General features: G+C 45.8%; 1 protein-coding gene across 2 annotated transcripts in view; it reads left to right on the plus strand.

Annotated features, from left to right (window-relative positions):
- The window catches only part of LOC142814763 (uncharacterized), an 88,332-nt gene that overhangs the window by 37,284 nt on the left and 25,337 nt on the right, over positions 1-25,711 (plus strand). Inside the window, exon 4 of one of the 2 annotated variants that reach the window (XM_075894012.1) lies at positions 6,619-10,013. The exons of the other annotated variant lie outside the window; for it this stretch is intronic. Within the exon in view, the coding sequence (XP_075750127.1) occupies positions 8,649-10,013 (1,365 nt within the window). The 5' untranslated portion in view covers positions 6,619-8,648. Of the gene's footprint in view, positions 1-6,618; positions 10,014-25,711 lie in introns of those variants that run through there. 2 annotated transcript variants of the gene reach the window in all.

The following is a 25,711-nucleotide window of genomic DNA, read 5'->3' on the forward strand; positions in this document are numbered from 1 at the left end:
TGTCACACATCATCAAAAACTCATTTCGATCCCCGTAGCGCAACAGCTTAAGAGCGGCAGCTGCAGCCACAACTCTGCGAACCTCCGTGCCGCTAACAAGTCGGCGAGTCCTAAGGAAGCGACGTCGTTGAGCTCGAGCAAATGAACGCGAGACCAGACACGGCTTTGCACGTGGAGTGTCTGTGTTTGCCGCCAGCGAACTTCGAACAGGAAAGTGAGCGTACGCTTGGCCGCCGCCACGAACAGCGACGAGCTAGTTTGGAGCTAGCGCCGAAGAAATCGACGGTAATGCGGCGCGCCCTTTTCCACAAACCCGAGCGAGTGCAGCGCACAAACGCAAGTCAGCCGCAGCGGCCAGCAGACGGTTCCGAGCTGCTTGCGACCGACTGTAATGGCGATCGATTTTCAGTGAGTTCCGACGCTAGCGAAAGCCCCGCCAGCCCATGCTGGTGCACTTACAGCGCGTGACATACTACAACCAAGCTCTTTACGAGAACCCGCAACGTGTTTCCGATGACTGCCAACACAGCGACGAGCCCTCAGCCCAATATCGTCAGCCCAGAGCTCATCACGGCGGCGAAGACCGGCGAACACGCGATGAGCGAGCGTACCGGCAACGCCGGCTAGATTTCCCGTGCCTGCCGGATGAACGTGAAACGCCGGTCATCAATGGAGGCACTGCCTACGTAGGGGTAAGGGTCTTTGTACTTGGCCTTTGAGATTTTCAATTTTGGCGTTTGCTACTAATTTCAAAGGATGCCTTGCATTAAAAAAGTTATTTGTTGAATGACGGCGTCACTTACTTAGGGTTATTTATAATTACGTTTACGCCTTTTAAAAACTTTTTTACGTTATTTTTATTGCATATAAGCTCCAAAAACGTAAACACCTATTTGAAGACACCCCTACTTGAGTGGCGCCACCACCGTAGTTCTGACGACCGCCGTTTCCCAAGTGACCGCCGGTAATCCGGCAGGCACGGGAAATCTAGGAGGCGTTGGTACGGGAGGCCGACGGCAATGGCGGCCAATTTCCAGACAGTCGCAAAGCACAGGCGAACTGCAGATGCTGAAGCTGACCTTCGCGATGCATTTTGCGCGTGCGATATACAACACGACCAAGGCCGTTGCCGGCAAGTGCGATCCGTATCGCACACGTGACAAGTAGAGCAGAATAAAGAATGATAACCTACTTGCCTTAGAATCCAGCGCTGTTTTCTTCCCTGAGTCGGACTGAAGTATATATCCGATAGGCCTGCTGACATCTCGGTCGCCATATTGGCTTCCCCAACTGTTGCTGTCATATGTTGGTCGTGACTATCTTGAAGCCAGAGATATACAGTGCGGCGTGGTGACGTGTCGAGGCTTGCTCCAGACTTCATGGGTGCAGCGAAACGCAAAAGCAGCAGCCCACGCTCATCCAAGCGTAGACACAAGCACCACGTCGTAATTCTTAGATCGTCAAATCCAGGTGGCCGTGGTCGAGCACTCCGAGCGCGACACAGCGCGAACCGTCGCCGGCAAAATATGGGGAAAGACTGAACCAGCAGAGGAAGAGAAGGACATGTGTTCTGTGGAGAAGGAGGACTGTCACCATTGCAACGCTTCTCACGCTGCCTGCAATCCCCGGACGGTTCATCGCTTTGGAGACTAAAAGGTTTCGCGCCGCACGCTTCCCTCTGTGGTTTCTCCTCAACGGTCTATCCGTTCATCCCGCGCGCTATTGGGCTCCTTTACTCCTTTTTGGGTAATTTTGCCTTAGAGTGTAGCACCCACTGAACACAATGTACTTCACTTCTATTGAGTAGATTCGATGTGGGACGCCCCAAATAGAAGCCTTCAATATTTCGTACGTCACTGTGTTGGGCACGGCAATATCAGTGGAATCTCCACCTAAATTTTCTTCTTGCATGTTTTCTCTGTTGTTAAGCTTCATGTCGCGGCAAGAGAGGTGTTTTGGGATAGTGAAATTACAGTTACTATTATGCAAAAAAATTGTTTTGCTCTTTAGTGTCTCTTTAAAGAGAACGGAAGCGTACTTTTACGACAGAACTGCCGTAGAAATTAAACCTTCAGCTTTTAGACCTCACGCTAACGCTTTACTCAATCTGGAGTGAGACGGCTGAAACTAAATTGGAAGCAGTTTTTGGAGCAGCGAAATTTCAATTTTGGAGCAGTTAGCAGCCTTTACTAAGTTGTCCTGGGAGCTTAAAAATAGCAATGTTTAGCAACGTGGGAGCACCAGTGCATATTTTAATTGCCTTTTAATACACATTTCACTGAAACAGATTTTGAAGGAAGTTTTTGATCATATTATCGCTAGGTATGAACTGCACTAGTTTTTTACATACCAAACACGTGACCTATCTAACCCTTGCAACACGTGAAATATTACCTAAAAAAGGTTTTGTTGAAAGCTAGGTTCCGCGGAAACATTAAAAAAACACATCACACCCCCCCCCAAAAAAAAATTAAAAAATTGTGATTGCACAAGAATCTTAGTGACGTAACAGTGGTCGTTCACCTAAAAAAAGCCTGACATAATAGCGTCAAGCGCTTTTAAAAAAGAAAAGCATGCTGCACTGCCATTCGTGGCCGCCTCATGCAGAACCACCTCCAAGAATGCAATGCGAGAGCCAAGAAATCTCGCCACATAGGCTATCTCGTAAAGCACGTGCATATGGCACTAAGTGATAAGCGAGTGATACTAATAACGCCTCTCCAATTGAGCAATAACGCGCTATTATTATAGCACAAGTTGGCCAGTTTTATATTTTTTCAATATCTATAGGTCATCGCCATCGAAGAACTCCCAATTATACATCGACTAGTGATTGCTGCTCGCGCCGCTCCGTGACTTGCGTAAAGTGCTCGCGCACCACAGGTGAAAAAATCCCTGTCCACGCCTAAAAAACCGCTCAACATAGAGGCAAGTTTTATTGCAAAAAAAAAGAAAAGAAAGAAAACGAAGTCACTCTGCCACCGACTGAAACACTGATTGAGATAAGCCAAAAGCTCGTATAGCCCAGGGCGGGCACGCATGCAGCGACACCTCTTTAAGCACTTGTTGCGAGTTTCGATTACAGAACGAAGATGTGGCAAATCGCCATTATTGAAAACTGTGCCAAGTAATTGCCGATGCGTAATGAGTCACGAATGAAGCGCCAAGGTGCCCGTTAATATTGTTTACAATGGTTTGAACACTCGTTTTGTCACCACGGCTTCGCATGTAATCAAGTGTTTTTCTCTACCTGCAGACACTGATGTGCAGATTTCACTTGCGATTGTTTTTTTTAAATACCAAATGCAATGAGAAGTCGCCTGTCTAAATAAATTAGTAGCTAATGGGTGTAAACCGGGAATAGGTTGCACACATTCTGCCACTCATGGCACCCATTTTGAGAACCCATGTGCACGTGCCAGAGCATCCGGAAGACGCGTCGGATGCAGGGAAAAAAATTACTCCACGTTTACAGTTACTCGCTCACAGAACACGTACTCGTAGGTGACCGCATGCAGCAGCGTCAACATGAAAGCCACAGTGAGTGGCGGAACGCGCTATGCACGACACAGATGCGGAGAGTCAACCCCGCTATGCTTGCGACCCAACTCGGTGGTTTTCACTAGCCGACAGTGGCGCTAGGACACACAGCCTAGCTAGTAGAAGCAGCATGCTCGATGCACGGCAGCACATTTTTGTGGGGTCATGCATATTTGCTAAAGTGTAAAGATTACGGCGGCACCATGGAAACCTTTGTCACCAGAAAGATGGGAAGTGAAAAAAAAAACACCATTGAGTGCGTCTTATTAGTCAAACTCGCCATTTTTTCCCCATTGAAGCTAAGGTCGGCATCGAAATTCTAGCTTTCGAGGCTGTTTCAAAGCAGTTCGGTGCAATTTTCTTGATTACTATGCTTTTAGAGCACCTTGGCACACAAAAAAACGGAAATGTATCAAAAATGCGCAATGTGAGCAGCTAGTCTCTCTTCTTACTTATGCATGTGTGTTGGCAGTACAGGCCTAGGTCGCGGAGCCTCTTTTGCCTTACACATTAGCTTATTCCAATGTGAATTCGCTGTATCTTTGGTACAGAAGGCTGTGTGCAAGTCATGTGTGCACAAGGTATTGAGCAGTGTTTGCGCTCAGGTTCAGAGGTTTCCAAAAGCAGGGTATCCAAATTATGCGGTCACTAGATCCTGCGAAAAGGTGGTGAGATGGATCAAACAATTCAGCAAACGCGAAGCTTGTGAGAAAAACCATGAAAGCCGCTTTAGCCAGCTGCACTTCATTCAAGTTCTTTATTGATACAAGCTCTCATTAGTACATAAAAATACACAACAGTTGCTAGACTTGTTCACATGATGGCGCACAATTAAGAGTGTCGCATCCAGATATGATGCGGCGGCAGTGATATAAACGGCTCTCAAGAAGCTGCGCAGCACTTGCACACTTGTTAAGCTCAGGACCAAAGGCGAAAGCAAAAATAATGGTGAATATGGTTGCAAACACCGAAGCTTCTCCATTCCTTGTGTTACAGGAGTGGTGTACAAGATTCCTCAGTCATGCGCCACCAGTTATGTTGGTCAGATTGGTAGGTGCATGTTAGATTACGGGGGCACCAATCGAAATGCGGAAAGAATGTCAGAATATCACACTTGTTCGCCTATTGAACACAGCGTCACTGAAAGCTACTGTTTAACAAGATCAGGGGTGCAACAGCCGAAATACAAATTGGAGCAATTTTAAGAGCAGCAAAATATTACTTTTGAAGCACTAAAATCTAAATTTCAAGCAAGTTACAGGGAAAAAATTTATGCAGTTTTCATCACTAGATACCAAATTTTGAGCAGTATAACAAAGAAAGCTTACATTTAGAAAAAAATATGTATGAACCATTCGACATCACCTAAATTGTCCTTTGTAAACATGAGTACTGCTATTTCAATGGAAGTGGTATTTTGAGCCACCCCACTGAGCCAAGAATGATAAATTCCACATTAGCGTTTGCTGTGCCTGTAAAATCATTGGACAGATTCTGAGAATTAGAATATGGATCTGCCAAGCTTGCGACCATATAATTTGGGAGATTCCTGAAACCGATGAGCACAGGTGGTGAGAAAAAAAGTGGTGCACAATTTCATTTGTTTTTTAGGCAAGCAGAAATGTCATACATTGCTCCAAATTATTTCCAGTAGTATATTTGGACATCAGTGATTACACTGATACTCACAATTAGACAGCGTACAAAGGCATGAGTAAGGAACAATATGTGCAGGGTCCCGTGACCACAGACAACAGTCCCTTACAAATCTTAATACGCTTTTTCGCAAAGCGACAGTGTAAAATGGCAAAGGGGGCCTAAACAGGGTTCCCTGCACGGGTTGGAATCTCAAGCCAAGAAATTTTCTAATCACAACACCTCCCGTTCCCCAACTTCCTACCTTGTTTTCTCCCCCGTGGTGTTAGGTATCGCTTCGACTCCCCCTTGAAGGCATGTTAGACCAGGTAAAGTAACAACGGCGTGCACCCGTTGACCTAACGACAGTACCGCAGATGTCCCTCGCCAGGACCATGGCCGGGACGACGCAAATTTAAGACAAAAACAGGTGGGGGCTCAGAGCTTTCAATGTAATAGGGAGTGTCCAGTTTTTTTTAAACTTTATTCCCAAACTATGGGATATTTCACGACAGCTCTTAGAAGATGAATCAGTTTTCGAAGCTTACCAAGTTTTTGTCTGTATATCGAAACAGCATTGAGAGGAAGTTACAGTGGCTATAGGCCTATCCTACAGACGTAACCTATAGGCAAAGAACCCAAAGAACCCTGTGAGCTGAGGTCACAGATGGCAGAGGCATTGCCAGAAATTTTTTCGAAGGGGGCGCCACCTTGATTAGAATGGGTCCTAGCTAGGCAAGTAGATGTGGTAGACCGTTAATTTCTGCACCCCGATATACCATATGAAAATATTGGAAGGGCAGAGGCACGAGCCTGGTGTGCAACCCCCTGGCTACGCTACTGGTGGATGAAAACCAGTGTGGTCGAGTACACAATTAGAGAAGGAGAGCCGGGGAGGAGGGTGGGAGTGGCACAGGCTACTGTAAGGTTACCTTGGCGAGAGAAGTAGCTCTAACTTTAGTGGCACATGTATGACGTAAGAAAGAAGGTTTCGTCCAACGTGCTGGCCGAACACACAGAAGCAACTGACAACGAAATAGCCTTGAATAAGGTGAAATTACCAAAATAATGGGAAAATAATTGGACTTCCAAGCTATATCTAGACTCTCTGACTATTCGGACAACAACGGGGCAAATTCTTGAGTGTAATGACAATGGCAGCAACTTTCTTCAGATATACACACCTACATCCTATTTTGAAATATACATAATTGGACAGTTCGCACATTCAATTTTAGTTGTGAGCGAGGCTCTCGTGTGGGAACCTAAATGTTCCGTTTTTATTTCATCATTCATGGTCGGTGCTCATGTTAACCCCATAGTTGAATAACAACCACAACACAAAAAGAGACAGGTGACAGTGGCACTCAAAGCCGCCGTGAGAGTCCCTCACGTATGTAGCGCACTGTGGCATGCCGCCAGTAACTTTTGCTGTCTTTCCAGATTGTGTAGTCTGCAGAAGTCCGAACACATGAGGCCAGAGCAAAACAACGCTGTTCGAAAATGAAGACACTGCAAAGTCACGGTAAAATCACACATGCAACTGCCAGCTTTCCTTTGCCAGTGCGAGGCGAGATCACGTGACCCAACCCTGCACGTCACAGCGATTGCAGCCCTCGCGCTACCGGTGGTGAGCCTCGCGCTACCGGTGGTGAGCCTCACGCCCAATATGTCAGGGAAACTGCATGGCCGACCCTTGGTACACTGGATGGTGCAGCGAGCAATAGAGGAAGACAAGAGTGGTTGGTGCAGGGTGAATCAGTGGTCGAAAAGACAGTGACAAGAGACTTTTTGAAAACAGTCAACCATTGATTCTTGGCTCTCTAACGCATTTGTAAGTAGTGTAAATAAACATCTTGTATATTATGGAAACTAAATGTCAGTGAATTGCTGAATCAAACCCTTTTATAACATACTCTGTCGTGTCATGCAAATTTTGGTTCATGTCAAACATTAGTTGGCAAAAAATTGGAGCTCACTTAAATTCATTTATACATACTTCGCGCCTGGGACTCATTCTGACCTACCACAGTTTTCCTAAACCAGCTTCGTTCGACCTTAAGCTCGCAAAATTATTATTCACCCTTACTCACTCAAGCACATGGCTTAACTTGAGTATGAGCGAGTCTTGACTCAGTCAACTCATACGTGAGTTGCTGTCCTAAGGTGTCAAGTTAAGGAGACGATCACTGAGCGCCCAAACTTAATATGCTAGATTAAATCGATCGATCAGAGAGATACTACATAGACCGACTGGTAGACAGGTATGGTTAAGGTGCTTTTAGTTCGCTATAAAAATGCTCTGCTTTAAAGAGCAAGTGACTAGGAGGACAGCCCTTAAGGGAAGCGTCACTTTGAGACGTCAGCTTTTGTAGTTTTTATGATTAGAAAGCACTTACGAGACATTTCAAAACTTGCCACTCTTTACTAGCACTGGTGTCCAAGCAATAGCCGGCACACTGCCCTAAAGAAGACTTGGAATGCAAACCACAGGTCAACAGCACGAGAAAAAAAATTCCTTGTTATCATGTCATGACAAGAACACTTGCTAGGCTAAAAAAGAAATATTTGAAAAACTGAGGTGTTTTGGAAACATGATAATAAGGGTTGCAGCGCGAGCACGAATGTGCTAGAAAAAACAGACGAAAGTCGAGGTATGGAAGGCAAAGAGGATAACACGAGCGCTGACTACCAACTGAATTTTATTATTCGCAGCACACATGATAATATATACAACAGGCAACCTTTGAACAGCACACGTGAGCAACGTGACATATTCTGGGAAATATTCTGATAAAAGGAGGTACAAAAATGGCTAACCCTTATCTAAAAGTGCAAACTCTTTGTCATGCAAGGCCACCGAAGGTTGGCTCACGCAACCGTCACAATTTTTTCTAATAAAATACGCTTCAGCTGTTTCCCGAGTTAACTTGTCCATGTGGCGTGCCAGCACACTCACGCCCGGAAATCGAGGCTGGCACCCGCAGCTCTTGCAGTGCAAAACAAGATTTGAACTGATTCCTTTACATATATCATTCATATTGCCACGTTCCATTTCCCAAGCTTTTGTTATCGTCCCAAAACACCACACGATTCTCAGCGCAAACCGCGCCTGCAGGTTTCGAGAGGGTTCCGGACTGTAGTAGATCATTTCGATAAGATCACGCCCACTGTGCGAATGGTACAGATTGTTCTGAAACGTACGCCGTCGCCAGCGGTAGCGCTAGAACATTCGACGGCGGGAGTATAAATGCCGACGCGCTTCGCCGCTTGTCAGTTGTTGATCGAAGGCCGACGCTGCGTTCGCCGCTATCAGTCCGAGACTGCTATCTGTGCAAGACTGCTGCTGTAATTAGACTTTCCCTTTACCGGACACAGGTTCGCCCAAATAAACAGTTAAATCCCGACACGAAGTTTTCTGTCTTTGGCCACGTCACGACCCCGTGGCATCTGGTGGAGGTGCTGCTTCGTTCATGTACCGGACGCCCCCGTCAAGCCGTGAACCCAGCCCCCTTCGCGGAGAAGACACCGACGCCAACCAACAGCAGCGAACGAGCCGCCGACAGCAAAGTCTCCCACCGGAGTACGGCCTGCTACAAGACAAGGCGCGGAAGACCAAGACCATGACCTCGACTGCAGCGACAATGACAACCGGAGCGTCCCAGCCCACGATCGTCATTCATCAACCCAGGGAACCACCAACGTTCCATGCCTCATCGTTTGAAGACCCGGAAACCTGGCTAGAAACATACGACCGTGTGGCCGCCCTCAACCACTGGGACAATGAAGAAAAGCTCCGTCGTGTGTACTTCTACCTGGAAGACACCGCAAGGACCTGGCTAGAGAATCGGGAGTCCACGCTCCGAACGTGGGATGTCTTCTGCGGCGCATTTCTTCAAACGTTCGCAAGCGTCGCTCGCAAAGAGAGGGCCGCTGCTCTACTCGAGACCCGGGTTCAGCTACCAAACGAAAAGGTTGGAATTTTCACAGAGGAGATGACCCGCCTATTCCGTCACGCTGACCCAGACATGCCTGAGGAAAAGAAAGTTCGTTTCCTCATGCGAGGGGTCAAACAGGAGCTCTCCGCGGGACTAATGAGGAATCCACCGAACACCGTCGAAGAATTTGTATCCGAGGCGACCACCATCGAAAAAACGCTGGACATGCGCACCAGACAGTATAATCGTCGCCTGACTCCAGAATGCGCTGCTGCTCAAGCCAGTGACTCCGACGACCTGCGTGAAACGATCCGAGCGATCGTGCGGGAAGAGCTGCGCAAACTGTTGCCTTCGGCGCAGCCTCAAGTGGATTCGATCGCCGACATTGTGCGAGAAGAAGTCCGGCAATCGCTTAGAATTCCCGAAACACTGCCGCCCGAGCCAGAAACTATGAGCTACGCCGCTGCAGTGCGCCACAACGCTCCTCCCCGTCCACGCCAAAACGCCGCCCCGTCACACTTCCGTCGCCAGACGCCACCGCCGCCACCACCCCAACCGACGTCCTACCGTTCCCCAGCGGGCCAACGCAGTGCACCGAGAAAAACGGACGTTTGGCGTGCACCTGACAACCGCCCGCTCTGCTACCACTGCGGCGAGGCCGGACACACATACCGCCGTTGCCAGTACCGACAGATGGGATTGCGTGGCTTCGCCGTCAATGCACCGCGCCCACAGCCAGGAGAACGACCACGTGACATCACCGACTACCTGACAGGAACTCGGTGGACACCACGAAGCCCTTCGCGCTCGCCGTCGCCCAGCCGCCGCCCGTCTCCGCACCACCGACAGTACTCTGGCCCAACGCGGGGCCGGTCTCCTAGCCCGTATCCGGGAAACTAAGGGCAGCAACCGGTGGAGGTGCGGTTGCTGTGCGACGAACTACCGAAGATCCTCCGACGACGACGACGCCGCGACGGAGCTTTCCGAACACAACGTCAACCAGGCAAAGCGCTGACGGCGAAAGCTCACTTACCGAAGGTGGCCTGACGACGCAACATGAAAGCAGCGGAACAAGCCGACGCAGCCGTGACCCGACGCCACGCCCTAACTGTAATGCGAGACGGCGAATTAGCGACCTCGACGTTCTTATCGACGGCAGCAGTGTGACCGCTCTCGTCGATACTGGAGCCGACTATTCTGTCATTAGTGGGTCGTTCGCCGCGAAGTTAAAGAAAGTTAGGACAGCTTGGAAAGGCCCTGAAATCCGCACAGCCGGAGGTCATCTCGTAACGCCTGCAGGAATCTGCACAGCGAGAGTCACCATTAACGGCCGTATTTATCCTACAGACTTCGTAGTCCTACAGCGTTGCTCGAGAGATGTCATCCTTGGCATGGACTTCTTATGCCTCCATGGTGCTGTCATCAACCTAAAAACAAAGTCGATAACGTTATCCACAGAAGAAGCACTACCGCCGCGCACGCCGTCTGGACACCATGCTTTGAATGTGCTGGAAGAACAAGTCACCATTCCGCCTCGCTCAAGCGTCATTATTTCAGTCGGCGCTCCTGAATCACCTGACTTCGAAGGCGTCGTTGAAGGCAGTCAGCATCTGTTGGTCACCCGAAATATTTGCGTCGCAAGAGGAATTGCAGAGTTGCGGGGAGGCAAAGCAACGGTTATGCTCACAAATTTCAGCAATGAGTACAAACATGTGAATAAAGGAACAACGGTCGCATACATCGAAGAAATTGTCGAAGCCACCAGTGCTTTCGCCCTCGCCGATTCTGCGGAACCTGCTCAGAGGAACCAAGCCCCTCCCATAGCTTTCGACGTCAATCCCAGACTTCCGAACGATAAGCAAGAAAAGCTCAACGCCCTGCTCCTGCAATACGAAGATTGCTTTTCGTCGTCATTGAAAATTCGGCAGACCCCAATCACGAAACATCGCATCATAACCGAAGAAAATGCCAGGCCACTCCGTCAGAGTCCGTACAGGGTTTCGACGCGAGAACGTGAGGCCATCAAGAGACAAGTTGATGAAATGCTGCGGGATGACATTATCCAGCCGTCCAAGAGCCCATGGGCATCCCCCGTGGTGTTAGTGAAGAAAAAGGATGGGACCCTACGTTTCTGCGTCGATTATCGCCGCCTGAACAAAATCACAAAAAAGGACGTGTATCCTCTCCCACGAATAGACGACGCACTTGATCGGCTCCATAACGCCAAGTACTTTTCGTCAATGGATCTCAAGACTGGCTATTGGCAAATCGAAGTCGACGAAAGAGACCGAGAGAAGACGGCGTTTATAACACCGGACGGCCTCTTCGAGTTTAAGGTGATGCCCTTCGGCCTTTGCTCAGCGCCTGCAACTTTTCAACGCGTTATGGATACAGTACTGGCAGGATTGAAGTGGCAGACTTGCCTTGTGTACTTGGACGACGTCGTCGTGTTTTCCTCCAGTTTCGACGAGCATCTTCGGCGCCTTGAAGCTGTACTTCAAGCCATCAAGACTTCCGGACTCACACTGAAGCCAGAAAAGTGCAGATTTGCGTATGAAGAGCTCTTGTTTCTGGGGCACGTTATCAGCAAGTCTGGAGTTCGTCCTGATCCACGGAAAACAGCCGCCATCGCCGAATTCCCGCCGCCCACTGACAAGAAAGCCGTGCGCCGATTTCTGGGCCTGTGCGCCTATTATAGGCGGTTCGTGAAAAACTTCGCCCGCATCGCCGATCCTCTCACTAACCTTACCAAGGCCGACGTGGAGTTCAAGTGGGAAACGCCACAAGAACACGCTTTCCAGGAGCTTAAACATCGCCTCCAGACGCCTCCGTTACTTGCCCATTTCGACGAATTCGCCGAGACAGAAATACATACTGACGGAAGCAGCGTAGGTCTTGGCGCCGTCCTTGTGCAGAGGGCTGACGGACTTGAAAGGGTTATTAGTTACGCCAGCCGATCGCTATCCAAAGCAGAAGCAAATTATTCCACAACAGAAAAGGAGTGCCTCGTCATCATCTGGGCTACGTCGAAATTTCGCCCATACCTCTACGGCAGGCCCTTCAAAGTTGTGAGCGACCACCACGCCTTGTGTTGGCTAGCCACATTGAAGGACCCTTCAGGTCGCCTCGCACGATGGAGCCTGAGACTTCAAGAATATGACATTACTGTCATTTACAAGTCTGGCAAAAAACACTCCGACGCCGACTGTCTCTCTCGTGCGCCTGTCGACCAACCGCTACCCGACGACCCGGATGACGACTACTTCTTGGGAACGATAACTACCGACGACTTCGCTGAACGACAGCGGGCCGACCCGGAACTTAAGGCCCTAATTGAATACCTCGAAGACAGGACCGCCGAAGTCCCGAAGGTATTCAAGCGCGCACTTGCGTCGTTTTTTTTTACGAAACGGTCTTCTACAAAAGAAAAACTTTTCACCGCTTCGGGCTAAGTATCTCCTTGTGGTGCCTTCAGCTCTGCGACCAGAACTCCTGCAGGCCCTGCACGACGATCCGACGGCAGCGCACCTCGGTGTTTCTCGCACGCTCGCGAGGATACAAGAAAGGTACTACTGGCCGCGTCTTACCACCGATGTCACTCGTTATGTGAGGACGTGCCGGGACTGTCAGCGACGCAAGACACCGCCGACAAGGCCAGCGGGACTTCTGCAGCCAATTGATCCACCTTGCCGACCTTTCCAGCAGATTGGTATGGACCTACTGGGGCCGTTCCCGACGTCGGCTTTCGGAAACAAGTGGATCGTGGTAGCTACCGACTACCTCACCCGCTACGCCGAGACAAAAGCCCTGCCAAAAGGCAGTGCATCTGAGGTAGCTAAGTTCTTCGTCGAAAATATCGTCCTACGTCACGGCGCCCCGGAGGTCCTTATCACCGACAGAGGAACGGCATTCACTGCCGACTTAACTCAAGCGATCTTGGCATACAGCCAAACAAACCACCGCCGGACGACAGCGTACCACCCACAGACCAACGGCCTCACCGAGCGGCTTAACAAGACGATCGCCGACATACTGTCAATGTACGTCGATGTCGAACACAAGACGTGGGATGCCATTCTTCCGTATGTGACCTTCGCATACAACATGGCGGTGCAGGAGACGACGCAGATATCTCCATACAAATTGGTCTACGGAAGGAGCCCGGCAACGACGCTCGATGCCATGTTACCCAACGTCACCGACGAAGAAAACCTCGATGTGAGCGAGTACCTTCATCGCGCCGAAGAAGCCCGACAACTTGCGCGGCTCCGTATCAAGAATCAACAGACCACCGACAGCCACCGTTACAACCTTCGACGACGCTTCGTGGAATACCAGCCCGGTGAACGTGTTTGGGTGTGGACGCCGATACGCCGACGTGGACTAAGTGAAAAGCTTCTGCGACGGTACTTCGGACCGTACAGGGTGGTTCGACGTCTCGGCCCACTCGATTACGAGGTTGTTCCCGACGGCATCACGAACTCTCAACGACGCCGATCGCGACCTGAAGTCGTCCATGTCACACGCCTAAAGCCGTTTCATGCGCGTTAACAAACTGAAACAGTGTTTTTTTGTATTATTGTTGTATTGTAATTTATTCATTGTACTTTCTTGCATTATTATTGTACGTACCTTCATCTTTAGTTAAAGCATCGAGACGATGCCTTTTTCAGAGGGGGGCAATGCCACGTTCCATTTCCCAAGCTTTTGTTATCGTCCCAAAACACCACACGATTCTCAGCGCAAACCGCACCTGCAGGTTTCGAGAGGGTTCCGGACTGTAGTAGATCATTTCGATAAGATCACGCCCACTGTGCGAATGGTACAGATTGTTCTGGAACGTACGCCGTCGCCAGTGGTAGCGCTAGAACATTCGACGGCGGGAGTATAAATGCCGACGCGCTTCGCCGCTTGTCAGTTGTTGATCGAAGGCCGACGCTGCGTTCGCCGCTATCAGTCCGAGACTGCTATCTGTGCAAGACTGCTGCTGTAATTAGACTTTCCCTTTACCGGACACAGGTTCGCCCAAATAAACAGTTAAATCCCGACACGAAGTTTTCTGTCTTTGGCCACGTCACGACCCCGTGACAATATGTTCTCCTAACCTTATATTAATGCACCGCCCAATTTGGCCTATATACCAACGACCGCACGTTAAAGGAATCATGTAAGCAACACCAACTGCACAATCTACAAATTTATTTATGTGTTTTACGGCGCATGTTCAACTTTTTTTGGTGATTCCTCTAAGTCGCTCATCCGTCATTCTGCAAATCTGGCTTACTTTGCACGGAGCTGATAAAACTACATCCACATCATATCTCGAGCCCACCTTCTTCAAACCATGAGATATATTGTGGAAGTATGGGATGACTGCAACTCTTTTTCGCTCCTTATTTCCTCGTGCATTTTCTTGTTTTTGTTTGATTTTTTGCAACAAGGATTCGCACACTGAAGAAATTACAGATTTTGGAAATCCTGCTGACATTTTGGAAACACCCGACAGCATTGTACAGACCTTGTGTAAAATCTGCTGTCATCTAGCAGACACGAGCGCATTTCTGCAATGTTGAAGGCTGGGCACGCTCCACCTGTGGAGGCACGAAATGTCCATATTAACCTGTGGTGGCAGATAGGGGTGGCAGTGCCAACAAATTTTCGTGTGCCATTTTGCTCAGACTGAGGAAACTGGGATGCCAAAATATATTTGCAGGAAATCAACCTCTATGTTATTTGACTTCCTCGTGGCTGACGCGAAGGGCCAGACCTGTTGCTCAATTTGCTGCTTACAATTGAATACCTGTTTATATTCTCCATTATATCCAGATTTGGGGCAGCATAGGCACACATTACAGCATTCTCTTTCATGCCATGCCAGAATGAAACAGTTTTTGCACCGTGTGCATGCAGGCACTGCAAAACTGGTGTTGTGCATGAGCTTCAAAGCTGCATTGCTCATGCTTCCCTCTGCTGCTGTTTGCAGCATTACTTTAGAGATTACATTGCAACCACAACTACATATTAGCCACGTAGCTTCTGCGTGTCATCGATTCTCATCTAATGGACTGGCTGTGCTCGATCATGTTGCTTACTGATACTTGTTTATTGTGGAGTTTAATAAGGTAACATTTAGTGGTGTGGTTTGCACACGTATTGCTTCACTATGTGTACTTTTCAAGCCTTCCATGTGCTCTTTCACAGGGGGCGGCCAATTTCATAACTGCAAACCGAATGCTGTGACCCTCCCTCTGTTATTATTATTTTTTATACCCCAAAAAGAGCAAATATGTAATTCCAAATGGTGATCCTCCTTCATAAAAATCTTGTATCCACTTTATGTGCCAATGTTAATAGATGTCTGAAGTGTGTCAACACTGTGTAAAGTTGAACAAATGCTGTCCTGGCAAATCTGTCACCCTTAAATGTGGGTGAATTCCCACTGTTTACGCACAAAGGTGGTTTCGCAAATGTTCCGTAGGTGATACAAAACTGCCCTGCTGCAAACGGCGTGAAATTGTAAGGTGCAAATAAGCCCCGAAAGTGATGACGTGAATCCAAATATTTTTCATCTATTGTGCTGTTTACGAGCACATGCCCCCCTTAAAAGGGTGTTCAATAAAATACCAGCTAATCAGCACCCACTTTATGGATACGCTCTTCATTTTTCTTGGCGCCGCCGCGGTGGTTCAGTGGCTAAGGCACTCGGCTGATGACCCGCAGGTCGCGGGTTCGATTCCCGGCTGCAGCGGCTGCATTTCCGATGGAGGCGGAAATGTTGTAGGCCCGTGTGCTCAGATTTGCGCGCACGTTAAAGAATTCCAAGTGGTCGAAATTTCCGGAGCCCTCCACTACGGCGTCTCTCATAATCATATGGTGGTTTTGGGACGTTAAACCCCACAAATCAATCAATTCATTCTTTTTCACGCACAGAAGACTAAAAGTTTAAAAAAAATTTATTTGTGTGTTAATGCTATATATAGCGTACGTTGATGACTACAGCAGCAAAGCATTATTTATTTGAAACCTAAAGAAAGAATTAAAAGTTTCATTTCAAATTAGATGTGTGATGAATCGGAGGGGCTATTTTGTAAGTATTCTATCTAGAACAGGGCCGACATGAAACAAAAGAAATAAATGGAGCCACACTAGATTGGTCAAGGCTATTCTCATGGTCAACACATGAGAATAGCCATGGAAAGAGCATAGGTGGAGGCCGCATTGCGTCAATAAAATGGCGACAAAATGGCATCCGAACAACATGGATTCAAATCAAATGAAGCGTTTGAGCCCAAAGAAGCAAAGTAGCCTGTTTTGCACCTCACGTACCATGATTAAGCTTCGAAAATCTCAACAAAATGACTCCTTCGAAATGCAACACCACCTAGCATATACTCAAGACACCAATAAATTGCTGAAGTCATCCCAGTCTGCAATCTCATGCTTTGAAAAACAACACGTGCCAATATAGATGATGTGCTGTGTTCATTTTATGTTTTTACATGTGTTGAAACCATTTCCGAATTCTCTTAACTTGCCTATAAGCTTTTTGATCCCTCTTGTTCTTTCATTCTATCTACTCTAATTAAAATAAAACGCTTACAAATTAACCCCCACGTCGACATAGGCCGTTTCTAGTGAATGACGCTTTGCAATTGTGTAACAGGGTTTCTTTAGCTCCCAGCTGTGTCTTGCTATAGCCTCTTTTCAGCCGCCCTGCATTGTTCCTCATGAATAGCAAATAACTAAAGCAATCCTTATTTTAAAATCCGCCGACTACTCCGGTCTATTTAAAGGGCCCCCAAAATACCTCTTACAATTTTTTTTCAAACGTTTGAAGTAAATACATGCACCATATGGAAAATGCTGCATGATCAATGGTTCTCCTCGTGACAGCAAAACAAGCCGCCAGTGCTCCACAAATTCCAAGAAACAATCCCCCCATGCCTTTCGGGTGGGCAAGTGACATCAAGAAGTTGAATCTGACGTGCAGAATAAATATCCTGCAATTGGTCAAGCAAGCACCTATGATTTCCTGTTAGCCTGCAAGAAGCTTTCCACGCCACTCGTCGTTTGTCGCGATGCCCGCATGCAGGCACGTGCTTGCAAATCAGGTACTGTGGTCCGTAGGACAGGGTTCACACTGACACTATTCGTATAAGCACCGGCTGACACAGCAACAGCGATTCGCCAACAAGCTCACAGTTGACAGAAGGCGGAGTCGCGGCAACCGTAACAAGGCAGTGTTTGAAGCAATATGCCATTGATAATGTGTGCCGCGTAAGATTGAGAGAGGTGCTCGGCAAGAGAGAAAAGCGGCTTCGCGAGAGGTACCAACGGAGGGTAGAAAAAGAAGAATGAAAGGAATGATTACTGAGCTTAGATAATCAAACGCACTTAACTCCGCTATTACAGCACCGTTACAAAAACTTTAACGGCTTTATGGTGTTGTGCACTTGCGCCCAACTTCTTCACCACAACTGAATTTCCACCTCTGGGTGATTAAATATTGCATCTGGTTTCTGGCTGCATGCATTATAGCAAATATTGCGCGCCAGCACTGTTCAGATATTAAAATAATCTTTGGTTTATGGCTGTGAGATTGGTAGCCTCGAAATAAAGCGGCAAATGTTCAGACCAGTACTGCTATTTCCACTGATACACACTGTCAAACGCGGGACTCTGGTGCAGCATAGCATAATCTACGTTGACTTTATTAGGATGGTGCAGGAAACTTAGTTTCGCAAACTTGTGCGCAGAAGCAGCATCACACTATCAGGAATGGAGGGCATTTACATTATTAAAACCACAGGAAGATAACAGACAAGGCAAACATATGAATTCAGATGAATTATTACTTGAAATTTCACATTTTGTTTCTTACTCACCATGAGTGAATTTTCAAAACGAACTAAAACTAAAAGGTATTGTTGGGCTTGGAAAGCAAGAAAAAACGAAAAAGTAACTCAGATCTCCTTTGTTGTCTGCCAAGCTAACCCCGCCAGTATCAACATATCAGCACGACTTTCTTTGCTGCGAAGTAACTGACATAAATGTTGATGCCACTTTTATTTACTCGTATTGATGCCACAAAGCTTTTAAACGCCGCTGCTCATTATATATAATGTAGTAGCAAGTTACACAAGCCTTGTCTAGCGAACTAACCTCCCACCAGAGAACTGCCTCTAAATGTAACGGGCCATGCTCCACATAAAGGCAACGCTGAACCCACGGCAGACTGCAGTAGTTCGCCTTGTTTTAGGTGCATCGTAAAGACGCGGCTGTGCAAAATGGTTCGACATGTGCTACGTGTATGCATCATTTAGCTCACACTGCCGATCCACTGCACAAGGTTGACACCCAGGTACATAAAATTAGAACTGGTGACAGGCAGGCAATTTTCTAAAAGCTACCCGAGACATATGCAGACGACATAGGCTCCCGTCATGTTGCGGTAAGATTACACAAGTTGCACATTAAAAGGTTACCTGTACTCTACTATGTACCCTCGAATCAAAAGAAAATGATCGATCACTCGGGTCACACGTACGTGACTAGCCGAAACTGTTCGTCCTACTTACTCACCGAATACTCGCACATTACGGCGAGCGGTTGATTAAGGTGCACGTGAAAGGTATGAACAAGAAGGCACTCGTACAGAAGTACAGTAACTTATACTCACAAATGTAATCTGGCTCGTCGCTGGCGTTGCTGAGGCAGCTGAAATTTTCCTTTCTCTGCCCAGAACCCGGATGGCAAAATCAGTGTTGCCAGGTCTTGGTAAGGAAGCGTCGACGAAATCAGACAAAATCGCCCGAACTATGTCCAGGGAAGTATTTATTCACAAGAAAACTAAAAATGATTTCAAGCCTCCTTAACAAAAGTGATAATTAGCACTCAGAAATGTCAAAATCTACTGTCGCTCATCTTGGCGAGCAGGTATCACAACCGAGGTCGTGGTTGGCGAAAAATACTTAAACACATTTTTTAATGAAGTAGCACGCAATTGATAGCTTTTATACAGCACCAGCTGTCTGTATAGCCAACAAAACAAGCGTACTACTTTTTACGACTGTGCTAAGCTTGCGTTGCGTGTCACATGGACACCTATCATAGCGGAGGAAATAAGACGGTCGTGATCTGTGCATCGCATTTTGCGACTCTCAGGCTGTGATTTAGCTAACGTCTTCGCCAAACGTTTGCATGATTCAGTGCCAAACACAACTTGAGGGGTCTGATTACGAACAAAATACACCGTTACAAAGAATCGGCAAGAAAAATCAGGTCATCCTCGCAAAATCGCAAAAACCAGCATCAGCTCATCCGATTGCAGAATATATTTCATTTATTCATGCTAGAGTTCCAGATGGTATGCAGCTGCAGTAGTCTTGAACTCAACATGCGCGAAAAGCCATGGTTGTACGTACGAGAATGACGCGTAAATAACAAGCGAGAATGACGGCCGTAAAGGGGCAAAGGAGTGAGCAATTTTCGTCCTATAATTAAATTAAGTGGTAGTATAAGGTGCTAGGCGTTGCCACAAAGTTGGGTTCAAACTCTACAATTCAATACAATAATACTGGTTCAGCCACACCGTGGATTCCACGCTTCACCCAGAAATAAACACTGGCTACACCCTTGAAAACGTGACCCAGCATGGTCACATGTGTGTGTACTTTTAATCTCAAATACACCTCGCTCTGATTGCGACATACACCAGACCGCGTGAACACAATACGGCAGCTCGTAAAATAGAATAACGGTATACACTTGCATGCTTTATTAGTAAACATTGTGCAAAGCTATAACAGTCCACCTACGCCTGTCCGCTATTAACTTAGTCCTAACAACATTACATGTATACTCTGGAAAAGTACCAGATTATGCTACCATCAAGCGTATAAGCAAAACATTGCAAAAATAAAGAGTACTATGGTAGAGTGTGCACAACACGAGTGCTAATTTTCAACATTTTTGACAGCTTAAACGCTAAAGAAAGCTCTGCATCGGTGCGAAGCGATCGGTCAAATTATTACTTGTGTTTTAAGGCATAGCAACTGTACCTGCTTCTTTTCGTTGCAACAATATTATAGCACACTACATTATCACTGTTTCATATATTAAACCGCAGAGCCAACAAGATAGTATGGGATGGTTCTTCGAGAAAAAGCTCTAGTCTCAGGGCTCTGATGACAGAGAAACAAAGAAGAAATAACTCTGCTTATGGCAACTCAACCATGAAATTCATGTACTACGTAAATTATATTAGAAGTACTATCTCAATTGGGCTACCAATTCAAAAGAGTTTTCGAAGTAGCCACACCAAATTACGCATATATTTACAGATTTTGCCGACTTCACTGAGCGCAATGTGTGCTGTGTGTTGGTGTTACTGTGTTCTGTGAATTGTGCTGAAGTCTAAATCAGGATGCTGACGGCATAGCACCAACAGTCAACTGAGCCTTGCTGTTTCAACCCAGCACCTCACATTCGTATATGATGTCACCGATATATGATGCAGGAATTTCCTCCGATATTGGCCTCATGTGGTTCAATAACAAATCTTTTAAGAAGTGTAGATTTCAAATAACATACTGATAGTAACACCACTCATCGTGTCTGATCTTCTAGATATGTCATGCGGCATGACAAATTTCAGACATACATTTCAGCATTTTCCCCAGCCCTAAATTCCGTCATGCTTGCCTTAACAACCTACTCATGGCGAGTTCAGATGAGCACAGTTCCTCTCTGTATTCTGTAATCCAACATCTGAACAAGGCACATTTGTCAGCATAAGCAGGTGTGCATTTGATGTCCAAAGGCTCACCTGTCCTATCCCCGTGTTCTCCGCATCCAGTATTCAGCTTTACCCAGGCAGATTTATAGGTGTTGAGAGCTTCCCATCTCCGAATACTAGATGCCGATAAGTCCTACAAGCTGCTTCGTATTATTTTTGTGAACTACGTACTATACTAACATTTTGTACCATGGTGCCAGGCCATTATACTTATTACCTCCACTTCAAGCTATCGATACACAGAAATGCTACTATATTGAGCTCCCTTAGACCAAGAACTCCCATAAAAATTTTTGGGGATCAACAGATGCTTGCGCGACAGTATATGCTACTCCCTGATTATCAAATGAGACTTCCAATATACGTCATCGTACGACACCTTGAATGCAATTTGTGCTAGATCACCGACTCGTCAAAGAAGTACATATGGCCGCAAATCAGTTTTCTGACATGTCCTGAAAACTTATGCCCACTATCTGAGCTGTATCACAGCATTTTTTGAGGAGACTGAAGACAATAGATCTTCGAAAATGTCACTGTATCGTGTGGTTGGCCCTGTAAACATCCAGCAATGTGACAATGCAATGTGACATTGTGACAATGTGACTGAATCTTGAATTGCCGCAAAGAAATCTACTCAGGTGGTGCGTACACCCACCTGATGCTATACTACACCTTATGTTATTTGCCTGGGAAAGTCTTTGGATTTCTCGTGTACTTGGGTGTGAAAGACTCACTAATTGTGATATACCTAATTGTGCTTACATGTGGGCATAAATTATGAGTGCTTATTTCATTACACTATTGCATGGAAGAAATTACGTGATATCTTTGTCATAGAGTAAGTGAGTACATCTATTACCAGTACACGTTACACTCCCTCAGTTACAATCGTTGCATCCATATTCCCATGAACTGCAGCAGATGTCAAACATATCCGAAACATATTATAGAAGCTGTCAACATTGTCTTTGATGCCCTGCCACATAGCCCAAACAACATGTTCACTTGTCCCAGAAAAATATACACCTTAAAAACGTGGCGATTGGTTGACATGACAACACATTCTGCCTTCTGCAATAAATATGAGGTTCGACGCTGCTAGAATTTCAGTGCTCCAGGGTCGTTTGCCAGTAACAGGAGACATATTAGCTTCCACACATGCTGTGACCTAAGAAATGACCATTTATGCCCACATGCAAGCACAATTAGGCATATTACTAGACCGTCTTTCTTTCCCAAAATACGTGGGAAATCAAAAGGCTTCCCCTTGCAGATAGCGTCAGGTGTATGGCATCAAGTGTTTTTATGTACTACCTATGTCGAATGCTTTGCAGCACTTCAAGATTCAATCACAATGCCACATTGCTGGACATGTTTGCAGGCCAGACCACTTGATTCAGCGACGTTTCTGGGGATCTTATTGTGCCATTGACAATAGTGCTGCCTTGCATAAGATAAACCTTTAGGCTTCTGTTGATTGCATGGTTCAGCGTTGGATGGAATATATTGTTACTCCAGACATTTCTAGGTCGCACAATGTTGCTCCTGCTTTTGTAGCGGCTGGCTGCATCACTCATGTCATCCTTGGTCCCAACAGATAGAGAAAGCCAATATGGACCGACAGTATTCCACCAAGCCCTACCTCCCAATGAGCAATGGAATTAATGAAACGTATATGCATGACATTCAAGGCAGATATTGGTTGCAACACTGTAAAACTTGCTTTAGGCGTGACAGTAGGTCTACCCAGTGACCATGTTCTTTTACTCTGATCGACACAAAGCCCACATTCCTGCCAGTGACTACACATCTCGTCTTAATTACATCATTAAGAAGCTTCTACCTATAGCTGTGTGACAGCGTATTGGAAGGCACATATGGTAGCAGTGAAATAGACTCTTGTACACGCATGCCTAATGAAATGTAATGGGCTAACCACCCTCATTGGTGTCATGCTGCCTACTTTAAAAAAACCTTTTTCAAGTAACTTTTAGTAAAGTTTTATGAAAACAAGACAGATGATTCACTTCCTATGCAGAAGTGATCATCACTGCACAAATGGCCTGAAACAGCAAAAATATCCTACTTACATAACAAGAATAAACATTCCACACAATTCCATGATGAAAATTGCAAGTTAACTGGTTGTCAAGTCAATCTAGCTAATAAAGCATTTACCAGCATCATTTCTTCAGGCAATGTCAAAATATTGTTTTTGTGTTTTATGCATTTGTTATATCTGAAATAATATTTTATGTGCGAAAAAATGTCCCATTAAATTTGTGACACCTTATTTATGATGGCTACAAAAATTATTGAATAACAGCTGTAATTTTATCATATAATTCAGTAAATTTATAATTTTAATGGTTTTACAAATATTCTAGTTCTCGAGTGCCACAAAGAAAACTGAGAATGTAATTTCAAGTTTTATTGCCTGGTACTTACGCTCAACTGCTATGAAAATTGAAATGTAACTTCATGTTTGCTGTGAGCTTACCCTGCAACCAGACCTCACTCAATAAAGGTGGAGGCACTATTCTAAATACCTGAATTTTCAATCGGTTTGAACAAAAGATGGTGTGGTCTTGCATCTTGAGCTTTGTTTCATTTGTAGATCAACAAGCTCGTGGTTTTAAGTCATGCTTAATTGTCTTTCCTAACTCATACACATCACAAACGCACTGATGCTTGTAAAGCCACAATTGCAAAAATTAAAGATTAAAACAATGCATGTGCACTTGAAAAGCAAAAAGCAATATTCACGTGACCAGTGTGATGAATTCTGTGAACCCTGTCGTACATCATTTTTTATTTTATTTATTTATTACATACTGCAGTCCGTAGACCAAGCAGGAGGGGCACAAACAGGGAGCATAGCGAAAAAAAACGAACAATTTATACAGCAAGTTAGAATACACAAGGCTACTGAAAAACAAGTCATACTAAATAGAATGCTTAGTTATACATATCTAGAAAAAAAAGCGAAAAAACTTCTAGAAATAGTTTCAAGCACAAAAAAGTAAAGCTACACAGTTGATATATTAAGATGAGGTAATCTAGCATTGAAATATCAACAGTGTTGATTACACAAAAGATGCCTGTAGTTTTCAAAGTCGGGAATGCCACGTTCAGGAAAAACATTTGAAGGCAGTGCATTCCATTCGCTAATAGTTCTCGGAAAGAAAGAATGTTTGAAAAGGTTAGTACGTGCAAAGTAAGGTGTCAGATCATGATTGTGAGCATGCCTGGTTTTCCTGGAAGAAGAGGGAGAGATGTATTTACTGGGATCGATATTAAACTGATGATTACGAAGCAGGAAAAGAAAATTGAGTCTGGCGATAGTTCTACGCTGTTTCAAGAGCGGAATCTTGTTGATAGCCATAAGTGACGAAGGTGAATCAAGATTGTGATAGGCATTATAGATGAATCTTACCGCTTTCCTCTGGACCATTTCAAGTTTATAAACATCCTTTTTAAAATACGGGTCCCAGGCTACGCATGCGTACTCTAGACGGGGTCGAATAAATGTATTATATGCAAGAAGTTTGATCTGAGTTGGCGCGTTTTTTAGTTTGTGTCTAAGAAACCCTAGCTTTCTAGAGGCGGAGGAACAAGCGTCGTCAATGTGGTTACTCCACGACAGTCGATTGGTAATATTGACTCCCAAGTATTTAAAATTGCTCACTTCGATCAACAAAATATTATTTAAGGTGTAGCGTGATGCAAAAGGGGTAATTTTATTTGAGATACGCATAAAGACCGATTTACTAATGTTTAACTCCATCGACCAGGTATGGCACCAATCGGAGAGAGTTTAGGTTGTTCTGCAAGTACTCTTGGTCCCTTTCACTTTTAATTGGCTTGTAAAGAATGCAGTCATCTGCAAAAAGCTTTAGGCTTATGACGGGGGTGTCAACACATAAAACGATGTCATTGATAAAGATGAGAAACAAGGCAGGCCCAAGGACACTGCCTTGTGGAACTTCCGAGGTTACAGGTAGAACCCCAGAGCAGCAGCCCTCGACTTGGACAAACTGTTTGCGGCTGGTAAGGTAGGAGCGGATCCAATTAATTACAGTAATGGGTAGGCCAATGTTTGAAAGTTTGGTGAGTAATTTACTATGGCAAACACAGTCGAAAGCTTTTCTAAAATCTAAGAAGATGGCGTCTATTTGGTCGCCCTTATCAAGTGCCCTTGCGAAGTCGTGAATTGTGGTGACAAGTTGAGTGGTAGTCGAGAGGCCCTTCCTAAAACCATGCTGGAAGGGAGTCAGAATACTGTTTTCTTCAAGAAATGACATTATGTAATGCGTGATGATATGCTCAAGAAGTGTACGAGGGCCGGAAGTTATTGATATTAGCCGGTAGTTTTCAACATTTAGGCGATCACTTTTTTAAACACGGGAATAACACGTGCCGTACGCCAATCATCGAAAAGAATTGAATTATGAAACGAAAGACGAAAAATATGGGTGAAGACATGCGCGATAGGTTCGGCGTAACGTTGCAAAAATGCATTAGGTATGCCGTCGGGACCATCGGAAGATTTAGTCTTAACATTCAGTAACAGTGAAAGGACACCTTCGACAGTTATGAAATCGGCAGATATAGTAGACAGAGAAAAGATCTTTGTGTCAGCATGATCTCCCTGAGTGAATACTGAGTGAAAATACTGATTGAATTGGTTTGCAATTTTGACTGGATGGTTAACAATACAGTCATTTACTGATATCTCGGTTGGTGTTTTGTGCGCATCGCTCAAGTACCGCCAGAATCTATCCGGGTTAGTTTTCAA

Source organism: Rhipicephalus microplus, chromosome 4 (genome assembly GCF_043290135.1).
Source record: "Rhipicephalus microplus isolate Deutch F79 chromosome 4, USDA_Rmic, whole genome shotgun sequence".
NCBI lineage: Eukaryota > Metazoa > Arthropoda > Arachnida > Ixodida > Ixodidae > Rhipicephalus > Rhipicephalus microplus.